At 43.3% G+C, this 13572-nt stretch overlaps 1 protein-coding gene across 1 annotated transcript; it reads right to left on the bottom strand.

Annotated features, from left to right (window-relative positions):
• Positions 1 to 3054: 3054 nt before the first annotated feature.
• On the bottom strand, positions 3055 to 8494 carry LOC118218318 (retinol-binding protein 3-like). The gene is made up of 4 exons (XM_035400910.1): positions 5492 to 8494; positions 4929 to 5119; positions 4451 to 4593; positions 3055 to 3389 (listed from the first exon to the last, which is right to left on the bottom strand). Exons 1-4 carry the CDS (start codon positions 8492 to 8494, stop codon positions 3055 to 3057), a joined length of 3672 nt encoding a protein of 1223 aa, XP_035256801.1.
• Positions 8495 to 13572: the final 5078 nt, after the last annotated feature.

Genomic DNA, 13572 nt, shown 5'->3' with positions numbered 1-13572 from the left:
ATTCAGGTGGAATTATATTATTATTCATAGCCGTATTCGTACGGAAACATAAGCTGCAGTGTGTTAAAGGGTGTTGTTCATTAACACCATCACGAACCTCGGTATTTTGAATGGTACAGCAAACTATACATTCTAAACCGATAATAACTGTCCAGAATTATGACTACAATGCTATATTATTGAGCACCTGTCTCTTTCTCCACTGTTAGCTTTGCTGTTTCAACAGAGTTGATCATTCAATCATTTTATTTGATCATTCTATCAAGTAGTATTCCCTGTTTTAACTTCTTGCTTTTATAACTTCAATACGCGGTTTGGCGGGTTGCAAATAGATAACGAAATAGAAAAGAGCGACCTAAAATGTAAAAACTAATCATATTGTTAATTAGCACAAGGCCAGAAACGGCTGTTAAAAATGCAGCTTCAGCTGTAAAATCCATCAGGATTTAATGAGAACTTAAACATGACATTGTGCTTGAGCTTTTCTTTAGATTTAAGTCAGCTTTACAAACTAAAAGCAAAGCCTTTAGATAGCCAATTAGACGGACTACTACTGGACATACTATGCTCGATTATTTTTGTTAAATATCTTCGATATAATATTTTTTATAGTGAAGAAATTTAATTTTAGGCTTTAAAAGAGCCTTATGGTATTGTAATGAAGGGTTGCATTGACGTTTTCAATCTGTATTCAGAAGCAAAACATAACTAAAATTTGCATTTCCACTATGTAAAGGATGTATTTGATGCATACTTCTAAGTTTGTAAATACAGAATACTCACCCGAATGAACTGAAGTCGGTCTGCGGTTTGATATAGGTCTTGAGGTAGTTTGGGTTTGGTCTATTTTAAAGGAGACTGATGTGCCACAAGCATGTTTAAGGGCACAAGAGTTGCCAATTTAGCTAGAGACAATACTTTTTGTGGTGAATTAAAGAATATATACATAATGACAAAAAATAAAAAAATACAATTTATTGAGAACTCCAATGCAGCATTGAGGTGTAGCATTTAATAAATGGGAGTAATCTTTACTTCATCCACTGTATAGTCCAAACAGATACAGCTAAGGATCTCTTCATCTTGGCGTTGAGATTTTTGGTGCTGTTTAATGGAATTTGCAACCATGGTGGAATTTAGGGAATGACTAGAGTGAATTGTGGAATATTTGGAATAACTACAGGGAATTAGGAAATTTAGGGAATAACTTGAATAAGTAATTAATTCATAAATAGGGAATACGTTGAGGCAGGCTTGACCTGGCTCCATATCAGAATTTTCAGTATCCATTATAAAATGGTCCAATATTAACAGCGTTATAAGTGGCAGTGAAAATCCACAGGAGATCATTTAGAACAGCGGTTTTACCGCTCAGTTTTACCTCCGATAAAGCGGACGGGGTCAAGGGCTGTTTCAGAGTCTGTCAAGTTATCTCGCTGCTAAACGCACTCACTGCCAGAATGAAAATGTTTGTGATTATATATCCCAGTGCCATGACTGTAGAGGGCACTCAGCTGGGGTGAACTTAGTCATCTCTGTTGTGTCCTGTGATGTGAGATACATTTATACCACAGCAAGCCGATCACCAGGTCCTACTTTTGCCGATGTAGCCTTGAGAGAAATTATCCAATATTAGAATGGACATTTATTCTTTTTAGCTTGGTCTTACCGGTGGGTTTCTTGAGCTCCTATTAACAACACTGATAACAGGCTGTCTCAGTTAGGCTTAACTGCCTGTTCTCTTATAGTCTCAGTATTAAATACGATAATATGCCCTGCATGCTTTGCATATAAGAACAGCTTGTTCTGAATTAAACCAAAAAACGCATTACATAGTTGATGATATATTGTATTTTATTTGGTATATGGATAAACACTCCTGATACACTTTGGTAATCACAGGAAACTCTTCTGTTATCTTATCAGGAATTATACTATGAACATTTTCCCCACACCAACCCTGCACAGCAGTTGGAAGGGGAAAGTCTTTTAATTATTGGTGTAATTCTAGTATTGATTTCTGTTAGTATATACCTACCAGTTATAAATACGTTGAAGAAAGCAAACGATGTGCAAGGCCGGGTTATATTCAAGCAAAAATGTTACATGTCCCCCGATGTGCATTTTTACTAGACCCTTGTGCAGTCAATTTTGCTAAAAATGTTCTTTAACAATTTTCAGTGGAGGATATCTTTGGCTTTACCCAGTGTGGCCTGTCTCATTCATAATGTAACACCTGTCTCACTCATTCCTGTTGCTTCTATCTGACTGCAAAGAATCGCTGCAACTAAGACCAAAGTTTGGAGAAATAATTCTTGGACATTACATATCAGTACATTACAGTAGTTGGTTTTCTACTGTGCATGTGATTTGCTTCCACTCACAAAATAAGATGTACTAATATATTTAGGTCTTTTTGCCAAAGCAAATGTTTACACAAAATATAATTTACAAAACAAACATATACAGTATTACAATTAAAATATAAGAACAGACATTAACAGAAAAAATACATAGGCAACAATTCATGAAGGACATGACCACAAAACTATAAAGAACTCATGATTTGAATAACAATGTAGAGAAATTTTGAAAGATTTATTTTACATAAACTATATTGTTTTATATGTTTAGAGTTTAAAATAGTTATCTAAGCTGTTCACTTGAGATACTGCATAACAGATATTTTTATGACTATTCATTTAATCTTTTAGGTTTGACAATACACAGGTTCTTAACACTATCCTTTATTATCACGCACATAACTACAAGAGAAACTGTAACTTGCTATAAACACTTCAGACGCATGAGAGTATGAATCACAAAACCTATAGCAGGGATCGAGCTCCAGTCCCCTATAAGCTGCTGTTTTTTGCAGTGTATTTCAGGGCTAAACTGCTTAATCTATCACTGATTGGCTAACTAGTACATGTCCCTGAGTTTCTGAGGCTGACGTTGGCGGCTAATTGAAATGAAAATGTGTGAATGTTCAGACACCGCCACCCTCCCTGACTGGAGTTTGGAGTTTGGAGCCTACGGCCCCTCCCCCCTCGTTCACTCCACCTCCGCGCGGCGCTCGTTTAAAATCTCCTTGGCTTTGGCCAGGGCGGCGTCCGGGGGCACGGCGACGTGGGGGTTGACGCCCACCCCCTCCCAGGAGGGGGCTCCTCCCCGCGCGCCGTCCGCCGACCGCACCGCGGGGACGCTCAGGTACAGGTCGGTCCCGTCCACGCGGAAGTTTCCGGAGTACCGCGTGCCGCCGCTGGTCTTCTGGCCCACGACGGTGGCCCTGCCGAGGCGCTTCAGCACGTCCACGAACTCCTCGGCGGGCCCGGCCGTCGCCCCGCTGGTCAGAACGACCACACGCTTCCCCAGGGCGTACGGCTCTGCTTCGGGATTGGATAAATGCATAAAGAGCGTGAGGAGACGTGACTGTGAGGGCTGCTGGGAAAGCTCATCATGTCTATTTAAATGTCAAATATTGACATATTTTAGAATTTTTCATTCGCCTGTTATGTTTGTGTGTGTGTGTGTGAGAGAGAGGGGTAGTGTGTGTGTGTGTGGTGTGTGTGTGTGAGAGGCGGAGTGTATGAGTGTGTAAGTGTGTGTGTGTGTTTTATATTAGTTGTACCGAATTGTATATGGATCACCATGCATAAATATTTCAATATTTATGAAGAGCACTGGAGTACAAATGGGGGTCATTTTTGTACATAAACTAAAAATTTTCTTCTCATATATTCTGTAATATGCAGAAACATACTACACCTACTTCTGGCTGTAACATAATGGACTAAGATGATATTGCAGTTCCTATCAGCAGATATAATCAGAACTAGTGGCAGCCTACTAACTGCAAATAGTTTAAGACAGCCTCATATATTATAATGACCTGTTTGTACTGTCGGCTTGTTCATTTTAAAAGCATATTACATCAGCAGTTGATTTTACCAAATGAGGTATGATTATGTTTGAGCAATTGATAAGTAATGACTGAATCGTAGAACTTTTAAATTAAAATCTCAAATATATTTTTTTATTGTCAGGATCATTTAATGCAATCTGATCTGTACATCGCGTTAATGAAAAATTAATTTTGTTACAATAAACACAGTTTAATGGAAAGAAACCTGCTGCTGTGTGTGTAGCCCTTTCGGTCATAGTGATCGGCTGTAAAACATATCAGACTAGGGTCAAATGTGTATTTGAAGTGTTTCAACTCCCTTGATTATTGTCATTAATTTGAAAATCCTTGAAACTTTTAAACAAAACCTGTTAATATCTAAAATATACTGTCATGTGAATTATTAATTTGGTCCTGAATGTGGGTGAGAATTTGATATTAATCTGTGAATTATTACCAGGGGCCTAAAGGGTTAAAATATTGCAAATCAGGTATTTGACTCAGATATGATGCCTACGCAGACTCGCAGAATAAATTAGTTTTTACCTGTGAGGCCGGGTAGAGCCCACATCTCGAACGTGCTGTCGGAGGACCGGTTATACAGTTTGTCCAGCAGAATCTTTTCATTCACACCGAGGAAAAAGGTGCTCAGGCCCGGAACAGAGTTCAGGGATCCACCCAGATTGTACCTGTGATGGGACGGGAGAAATCAACAAATGACCAGAAGGATATTAACAGTTTTTCACGAATCTGCTGAATATTTTTTTTCAGTGTTTCCCTGAACTTATCGTCAAGCCCAGTAGTCAAGTTGGATTGAGTTGTTGCCCTTTAACAGGATTCTCACCCGTACAAAGTCATGGTTTGTCAGAAGATATTACTGGTTTATTAGAAATGCACGTCCCTGGTGTGCATTTATCTCTCACGTAGAGTGTCGGCCTGGTCAGGGCCAGCGTACTGTTGAGTTATGAGTCTAATAAGTGAGGATATACAGCTAAGAAATGACAGAAGACGGGAAGGTCCTTGCCTGAGGTCGAGAATAAGAGCGTCGGTATTCAAAATTTTGACCCAGACATGCTTCGCCAGCAGCTCCGCTATTTTGGCAGTCACTTCGAAATCCCAGAACGTGTCGAATCGAAGGTAGCCGATGTTGTTCTCCAGCACGTCTGTGTGGAAGGAAAGCGTAATGAGCTCGGCCAGCGTCTCTGGGGACTGCGTCTGAAAAGAAGATGGGGAACATCAATTAATATGAGAAATTATTCTGTGATATAATTCAGGGCTTAACTAGGGAGACATCAATTTAACAGATATCAAATGATCTCTTTTGTGAAATTCGTCTCAGAGGACTGATAAAAAAAATAAGCTTGCTTAAATTTAGCACAACTGTATTCCTCCCAGAAAAGTGCTCATTTTAATATATTTAACACATACTGTTAAACAAGCAGAGTAAGTCCAGAGCATCTCAGAAATTTAGTTGAGTCACTATAGATTTTTTGAGTGTGCACTGTAGGTTAGGATGGCTGGACCAGTGTACACTGAGGAATGAGGAGGATTTCGGTATAAATGTAGAAAAAGAAGAAGAAATATCACCTGCTTATGTTTTGGCCCAAAAATGGCTTTGGAGGTCTCTGGAATATAGGTCATCTTGAGATTTTTGTCTCCCGATAGCTCTGCCAAATCAGCCGAGAGCTTTGTGCTGAGTTCTGCCTCAGAATTGATTGCTTTATACCGGCCCTTCTTAGCGCGGTCAGTAAGTTTCTCTGCCACTTCCGCTCCAATCAGCGAGAAAGCATAGTTATCAGCCACCAGACGGCCCGCCGTTTGGACGATGGAGGACATTTTGGCTCGAAGGCGGATGATTTTTTCAGCAGCGATCAGCGCGTCGTTCGCCGGGGCAGTGACGTGCGGCTCGACTCCGGTAACGTTCCAGACTTTTCCGGTCACCGCGCTCAGGACCGCGTGCGTGGGAACGGAGACGTACAACGGGCTGTCCCTGATCTGATACGTCCCGCTTGACAGCGAGCCTCCGATGGTCGCTTCCCCGACGACCGTGGCCCGGCCCAGGTCTTTCATCGCTCTCGTGAACACCTCTGCCGCCGATCCGGTCATGTGACTGGTCAGAATGTAGACGTCCTTGTGAGGCCCGTACCTCCGCCCCAGCGTCCGAGGAAGCGTCGTGACTTTGGTCGTGGCTGCCGTGGTGCGGTCGAACAGACTGTAGAGATGCCGTACCGTGTCCGCTTCGAAGAAGTAAGAGCTGAGGAGGGGAATGGCGGTGGAGTAGCCCACTGTGTTGTACCGCATGTCGATGATCAGTGTGTCGGTGTTGACCAGCTTGTTCCAGACGAGCTTAACCAGCTGAGGGCCGAGAGCTCTCACCGTCTCCACATCCGCCATCATGTCATATCTCAGGTAGCCAACGTTGCCGGGAAGGATCTCCGTCTTGAAGAGGTCGTTGATGATGTACCCGAGTTCCTCTGCAGTTGGAATGTCGGGTACCTCATCAAACGTGTCTGGCTCAGTGTCGCTGTAGAAGACGTGCAGGCGGTGATCTCCTGATATGTCGTGAAGATTAGTGGTCAGCTCAGAAGCGAGGGACTCGTAGTCCACGACTGACCGATACAGGCCCTCTGCCCATTTTGACCTGAGGACTTCTCTGATCTTTGTGGCCACTTCTGTGAGAGCGTAATGTCCCTCCACCAGCTCCCCGGTGCCGTCCACCAGGGAGTGGACTTCAGGGTGGAACGCGATGATTTCAAGTGCCCTGTCCAACGCTTCTTCTGCTAACACAATAGCATCCGGGACGACACCCCCTCCAAGCCAGCATTCCCCGTTATTGTCTATGAGGTTTACGACTGGGATGGTAACGACTATGTCTGTGCCCTCTACTGGAAAAGGTTTGGAGTGCAAGAGAGTGCCGGATGTGATCTCTCCGATGACAGTGGCTCGGTGAAGCGACTGCATGAGGTAGGAGAATTCCTCGGCGGAAGTGGCGGTGTAGTGGCTCGTCAGGATGTAGATCCCCTTCTTCGACCCGTAGGGTGTGCCCAAGCGGGTGCTGGGCAGCGTGCGAAATTCAGTCGTGTTGTTTCCCACCCGGCTGTAAATCGTGTAGAAGTGAGTCGGAGGAGACGCGTCATGAAAATAGGAAAGCAGAAGGGGCACTGCATCCGAAGGCCCCCCTATATTGGAACGGAGGTCAATGATGAGGTTTTCTGTGTCTCCGATGGAGTCCAGTACCTTCCTGATAACCTGGGGCTGTGATAATGCCAACCGGGGCACTTCGGCAAACCCATCGAACTGGATATAGCCTGTGTTTCCCGGCAGAATGTTCACTTTGAAAATCCGGTCCACGGCGCCTTCGCGGGAAGCGGGAGCATCCAGCTTGTCGGTCAGCTCGACGGAGTCCTCGACAGTGGCAGAGATGTCCATCGCCATTTTCACGCTCAGTCGTGGGTCTTCAGTCACGTACTGCAGCTCGTAGTTCAATTTGGCCACCAGGTCCTCTTCTGAGATTGTGGAAAAGAAATCGGTTGACGCTAAGTGGTGAAGAAGAGACGGGACTTTGTCCGTGAAGGAGTAGAAGTGTTTAATTGTGTTGGAGATGTTCTGAACCACTGCAGGGATAGCTCTTCTAACTCTGAGGATGGATTTGGCTTTGTCGACAGCTTCTTTAGCATTGATGACCACGCTGGGTGACACTCCACTCATCTCCCAACTCTGTCCCGTTACAGGATTAATGGATCTGGCGACTGGAACGGTGATGTAAAACTTTGAGTCCCCAATCCTCAGTTTCTCAATGTTCATGGAACCCCCAGCAGACCTCTCCCCTACCACAATAGCTCGGTGCAGGTGCTTGAGAGTGTATGCAATGCCCTCAGCGGCACCAGAGGTGCGTTTGCTTATTAAAATGATCAGGTCTTTAGGCTTTTCATACCTCTTCCCGGGAAGTGCTAGTAGAGTCCACAGCTCCTGTGTTGTGTTGGTTGGTCGATTGTACACAGAGTCGATGTGGACCATCTGCGTGGCGTCAAAAAAGTAAGACGCAACATACGGGATGCCTGACGTGTCGCCAGAGGTGGCGTAGCGCAGGTCCAAAATCAGTGCGGAGGTTGGCAAGACTCTGCTCCAGATGTTCTCCAGGAGAAACAGGCTCATTTTTTCTGCCCCTTCCTTCCCCATTACGCGGTCCATCCTCAGATATCCCGTATTGTTCTCCAGTACTTCGAACCTGACGGAATTCCTGATCATCTTCATCAGGCGCTCGGGGGAGAGGCGGGACCGGGCGGGGGGCCTCGCGTTGCCGCCGTTGGGCTCGTAGGAGATCGTCAGCCGTGGGTCGTTGAGCGCGCCCTGCACCCCCGTGGTCAGCAGAGTGGCCAGCGTTCTTGGATCCGATACGCGGAGGATCTCTCCGCTGTTGATGGCTTGCTGTATCGCCTCCTGCATGCCGAAGAGGTTCTCTGGGAAGCAGTAGTTGTCGAGGAGTATCTGAGCCATGTCCAGCACCAGAGCCGGCTGGAAGGAGGAGCGGGTGGAAAAAGCGCTGCTCAGGAACAGCAGAGACCCCAACAAGGAGCGAGGCCCTGCCATTTTGTCTTGTTTATACTTTGGAAAGCTTGTCTCTACAGCACACGCCTCAACAGAGTTCCATTCCGTTTAACCCAAAAAGTCTCCGTTTTTTACACTGTATGCTCTCTGGCGACATCGACATAAGAGGCTTTTGCTATAAATAAACCTTTAATCGCATTATTTTTGTGCATTGTTGAGACAATAACAATCTAGTAATGTAGGCTGCAACATATTGCGGAAAAGGTCATGCTCAAGGTAGTTGTCCATACTGGTGCGGAACAGGTTGTTTCCGGTCCTCTTGTGTAAGCACGAGGATGTTTTGTTTTTTCAGGCCAGAAACTTTTATGTGTTTTCTGTAAATTAAACTGGCTAAAACTATGTACTAAAATGATGAAACTATGCAGTCTGCAATGCACTTAAACGGTAAATATAAATGGGACTGAAACCTTATTGAATCAAGGTTCTGCTTAACTATAGGTCTCTGGCTCTAACTGCAGGCAACAAAATTTGAAAATGTATTTGAGTCTGCACGACCAGATTCTTTGGAGGAACGTGTACATAAAGCAGTGAGAACGTTACATCCAGGAACCTCTGTGAAATATGGCATGGCTGGAGCATGGGGAAAATCAAGATTTCCTCAGAATAAATCGGGACACATGAATAGGGGCTTATCCAGCAAAAAAACAGGCTGTCCGGTCACCCAAGCTTAACGTGACGGGGTCCCATGAAAAGGAGAAGATGATGCATCAATGTTTAAAAAATCCTTACATTATTTAACTTAAGTGTCTGTTCTTATCTTTGGGTCTTTTTCATCTGCTCATTTTGTGAAGTGTAAAGTCCTAGGGGAACAATACCTGAGCTCTATGCCTGAATTATACCAAGTTAAAGGCACACAGGGCAGGGGTTATCACAGGATGGCACTGTTTGTGTAAAGGTGATAAGCTTTCTTAATGACTAAATATGCAGTTAAAAGCCAACACGCATCTCTCTCTCTCTCTCTCTCTCTCACACACACGCACCTCTCTCTCTCTCTCTCTCTCTCTTTCACACATACACATGCGCGCGCACACACACACACACACACACAATAATGAAAGTTAGGCACAAAGCTGAAGTCATTGCAACTTTTGAAATGAAAACGTATAGAAGTTTGAATGGGACAGCCGATTTATTATCCAGGACAGACTATGGAGGATGATTAAATTGTCCAGTGACGTATTTTCGGGGCTGAGCGACCCAGTGGACACTGGCGCTTAACGTTTAAAGCCATTTGACTTATATAAGCATTTTTTGTCTGTTCTGTAGGGCCAACGAGGTTTCTCATCCTGGGAATGGAACGGCCTTGGGAACAGTCGTGGGACGTTCGGCATTAAAACGGAAAAGAGGATCATCCTGTGGCCGAAACCAATTTAGGTAATTGTGCTGGAAATCAATTAGACTAAAAGCTGACAACATTTTTTTTTCTCTTAGGACGGGGATGTATGGGCATCTGGCTATACAGTGTCGTTCGTAAATATTTGGACAGTGACACCATTTTTGTTGATCCGGCTCTGTCCTCCAGCACATTCGATTTGAAATGAAACGATGAATATGAGGTTAAATTGCAGTGTGTCAGCTTTAATTTAAGGGCATTTACATCCATGTCTGGGGAACCCTCTAGGAATTTCAGCTCTTTCATAGATAGACCCCTCTTTTTGGGGGGACCAAAAGTAATTGGATAGATTTACTTTAATCTTTAATAATGTTGTAATGGTGGAGAGAAGAGAATTTATGTCTTAAGGTCCATAAATAATATAAATGACTGAATAGCCTAACGGTGTAATAACAACCTCCGGAGTAAAACTTAACTCACACACACCTGTAGAGTGCGCTCTCTGCTCACGATTTAGCCTAAATAAATTTCCAAACGTTTTCAACGTTCTACCCGCAGTCTAGTGTGGCAGATCGACGCGAAACTTCTACTATGGGCCTACCTTTTCTTTTCTTTTTCTTTTTAGCAGAAACCAGTTGTAGCTGCTTTTTTCATTCCGTAGAAAAAAACTTTTATTATTGCTTTATAAATCAACTAATAATCACTTTCAATCAGCAATATAAACTATTGAACATGGTTTCCATCATCCGATGTTTTAAATAATTAGTATATTTGTAGTCTTCTCTAAAAATACACCGAGAGCACTGGGACAACTAAATACAACAGTTTGCTTAATAGGCTCATTGTGGCAGGTAAATGAGGCGAGCACAGAGCACGAGGCCAAACCGAGTTTCGCGGAAATGTTAAGGTTTTGACCCCACAACGACGTTCATGCTCTCTCCGCAGCCGACGGCCACTCGAATCAAAATCAAACACGGTGTTATCCCCCGAGCAAACACAAGTTTCATTTAGACCCGCGATTTTATCTCTTCGAAACAATATTTTCGCAATTAAGGGAACGAGGGCTAGATCTTTGACATTAATCACCAGAGGAGGAAAAAGCTCTTTCATAAGCGCACAGAAAATCTTTTGTACTTTTACAACGATGTGTTTTTCCAAGCCATTCGCCATTAATTTATCTGCCTTCAGTTGGAAACCTAAATATTGTCCTTGGGTAGTCCTGTAAATGCTCTTTGTCTGAACTAATGAATTCTGTAGAATTCTAAACGCAATTTGAATATTAAAGCAGTTCCCCGGAGAGCTGCGGATCCGCTCGGGGGTATTTCGCCCTCCTGTGCTGATTACCACTGACACAGGTCCCATTGCTGCCTGTGGTTTTGAGGTGGACCGGGGACCATTGGAAACGGAATACAGAGCCGCGGAGAGTATCTCAGCAGTACAGAAAACCCAACTTCAGGGGTATCCTTGAAGTTGGGTCCAGACGCGCTGCAATAATGCCGCGCGACCAGTTGGGCTGGCTGGTTAGGACCGCGCGATGGCCGAGGAACGTCATGAACAGATCCGTCTGGCAGACTTGTTATCATAAGTTTTAAGCGTGGGTCGATGGCGAATTTAAAAAAAACTGCTTATGAAACAATTTCTCTTAGCTTTAAATTGCACTGTGAATACCATGTCACGGTGTTTCTTGTGGAGGAAATGCAACGGCAATTTTGTAGTATTCTGATCAATATCCGGAATATGTTGACATGCTTTTAAAAGAGTCAATGTACTGTCACACATATGATGGGAAATCACATAATCAAAGGTTTTTTTTTTTTTTTTTTTTAATTCTGAATACTTAGCCTTTTCACAACGTATTTTCCGCAGGTTTGCACTTTGAATTATCCTTAACATGGAGATATAATTTGGTACAGATCTTGGGGACGGAGTTATCTCTGCGCTGTGATAAATGACATTTGTTTCTGGTTACGTTTGAAAGGCTATCTTTACGTGGTACAAGGGAGCTATAATAATGTAAGTTATTGGCTGTTAGAGAATTGCTATAGAATTGAATTGCTATTCAAGGCTGACAAATGTCGCGTCACTCAACACTTTCTTTTATTACAACCTTACAATACATTTATTAGCCGTGCTGGAACACAGAAAAGTAGATACAATTACACGTTTCATATTTCAGTTCATTCTAAAATGTCTGGTTTGAAATGGATGGACTGCATTCTTTTGTTAGAGCCAACTTTAAGTAGCTACAGGTCATGCCAATGGTCATTATACCAGTGCTATGGTAACTGATAGTAAACAACTGCCAATATATACCCAGTCAAACTGGAAGCTGCACTTCAGTAAAGATCGTGAGGCACTGGCACAGAAATTAAACACAACTGTTTCGGAGAATCTCTTAAACTTTCTGTAATTCCCTCCTACTGTTTAAAGGCTCAGTGTCTTTGCAGTCAGGGAATGTGATTTATGTTCATGAATATGAATGGAGACCAAATTTCCATCGTGAATGTAAAAAAAGTACATTCAAGACAGCTGGAATTTTGGACAGCATTTCTCCATATTGTTGGAAATGCATTTTATGTGATTGTATCAGGTTGCTTGGTGGGTTAATGGTGCTGCCACAAAACCAAGACAAGATGCGTATATTCTTGAAGTGTTGCAACAAAAAAAGCACAAACACTTGTTTGATGAATAATAGTTAAAAAGTTAATCAAATATTGAAAAATATTGTAATTTCTGCCATTTCTGACCAGTTTGGTAGGTTAGCCACTCAATTTGAGCATTTTATTTTAGCCTACTTCCAATATGCAGTTTATATTTATCTTGTTATGATAGTTGTGCACATGTTCATCCTGGCCTTCCCAAGTTTTAAATTCTTGATGTAATTAGTGTGTAAACCAACAAATTGAGGATTTAATTTAAAGCTGCCGTGCTCATTACATGCGTGATCTATTTTTGTGGAAAACGTTTATTTTGGCTTCACTCCTGGAATGTTTGCCTTTCCAAACGAGACTGAGCATTAGCCTAATTAGCCTAATGTGTGTTCGGAGCAAATAAAGGATAACCCCTTCAAACTGGATGAACAGATTTACGAGGATAAGTGGGACAATCATTACACTCTCTCTCCCTCCCTCCCACTGTCCGTTTTTCTCTGTCTGTCTCTCTTACTGTCCATCTCTCTCTTTCACTAGCTGTCTCTCACTGTCTGTCTCTCTTTCACTATTCGTTCATCTCCCTCTCTCTCACAATGTCCATCTCTTTCTGTCTCTCTCTTTCACTGTCCGTCTTTCTGTCTCTCTCTCTCTTTCTTTCACTGTCTGTCTTTCTGTCTCTCTCTCTCACTATCCATCACTGCCTCTCTCCCTCCCCCCTTTCTCTCTCTCTCTCTCTCTCTCTACTCTGCATCAATTTTCCAGGTATTATTTTTTTTTTACAGAACCTAATTTTATCGCAGAACTCTTTACTGTGGTCGTAATTAGCAGTGCCCAGTGGTAACTGGTAGGCCGCATCTGGCTCCAGACGCTGTAATCCCAGCCAGCCGAATCCACTCCCATCTCTGGGTAATTCTAGAGCCAGTTGTGCACAGGGCTGCCTGCCACAGTACAGACTCAAACCCAGAGCACAGTACCGGAGTCGGTTTGTGTGCGCGAACAGCGCCTTAACGGGACGCGCCGTCCAGCAGCACGGAATCGAGTTTTAACTCTAAATTTACTACACTTTGAGGGAGGAG

The sequence above is a fragment of the Anguilla anguilla genome, chromosome 18 (assembly GCF_013347855.1).
Source record: "Anguilla anguilla isolate fAngAng1 chromosome 18, fAngAng1.pri, whole genome shotgun sequence".
Taxonomy (NCBI): Eukaryota; Metazoa; Chordata; class Actinopteri; order Anguilliformes; family Anguillidae; genus Anguilla; species Anguilla anguilla.
Note: the sequence above shows the minus strand (reverse complement) of the source record. Positions and strands in the feature narration are given on the sequence as shown.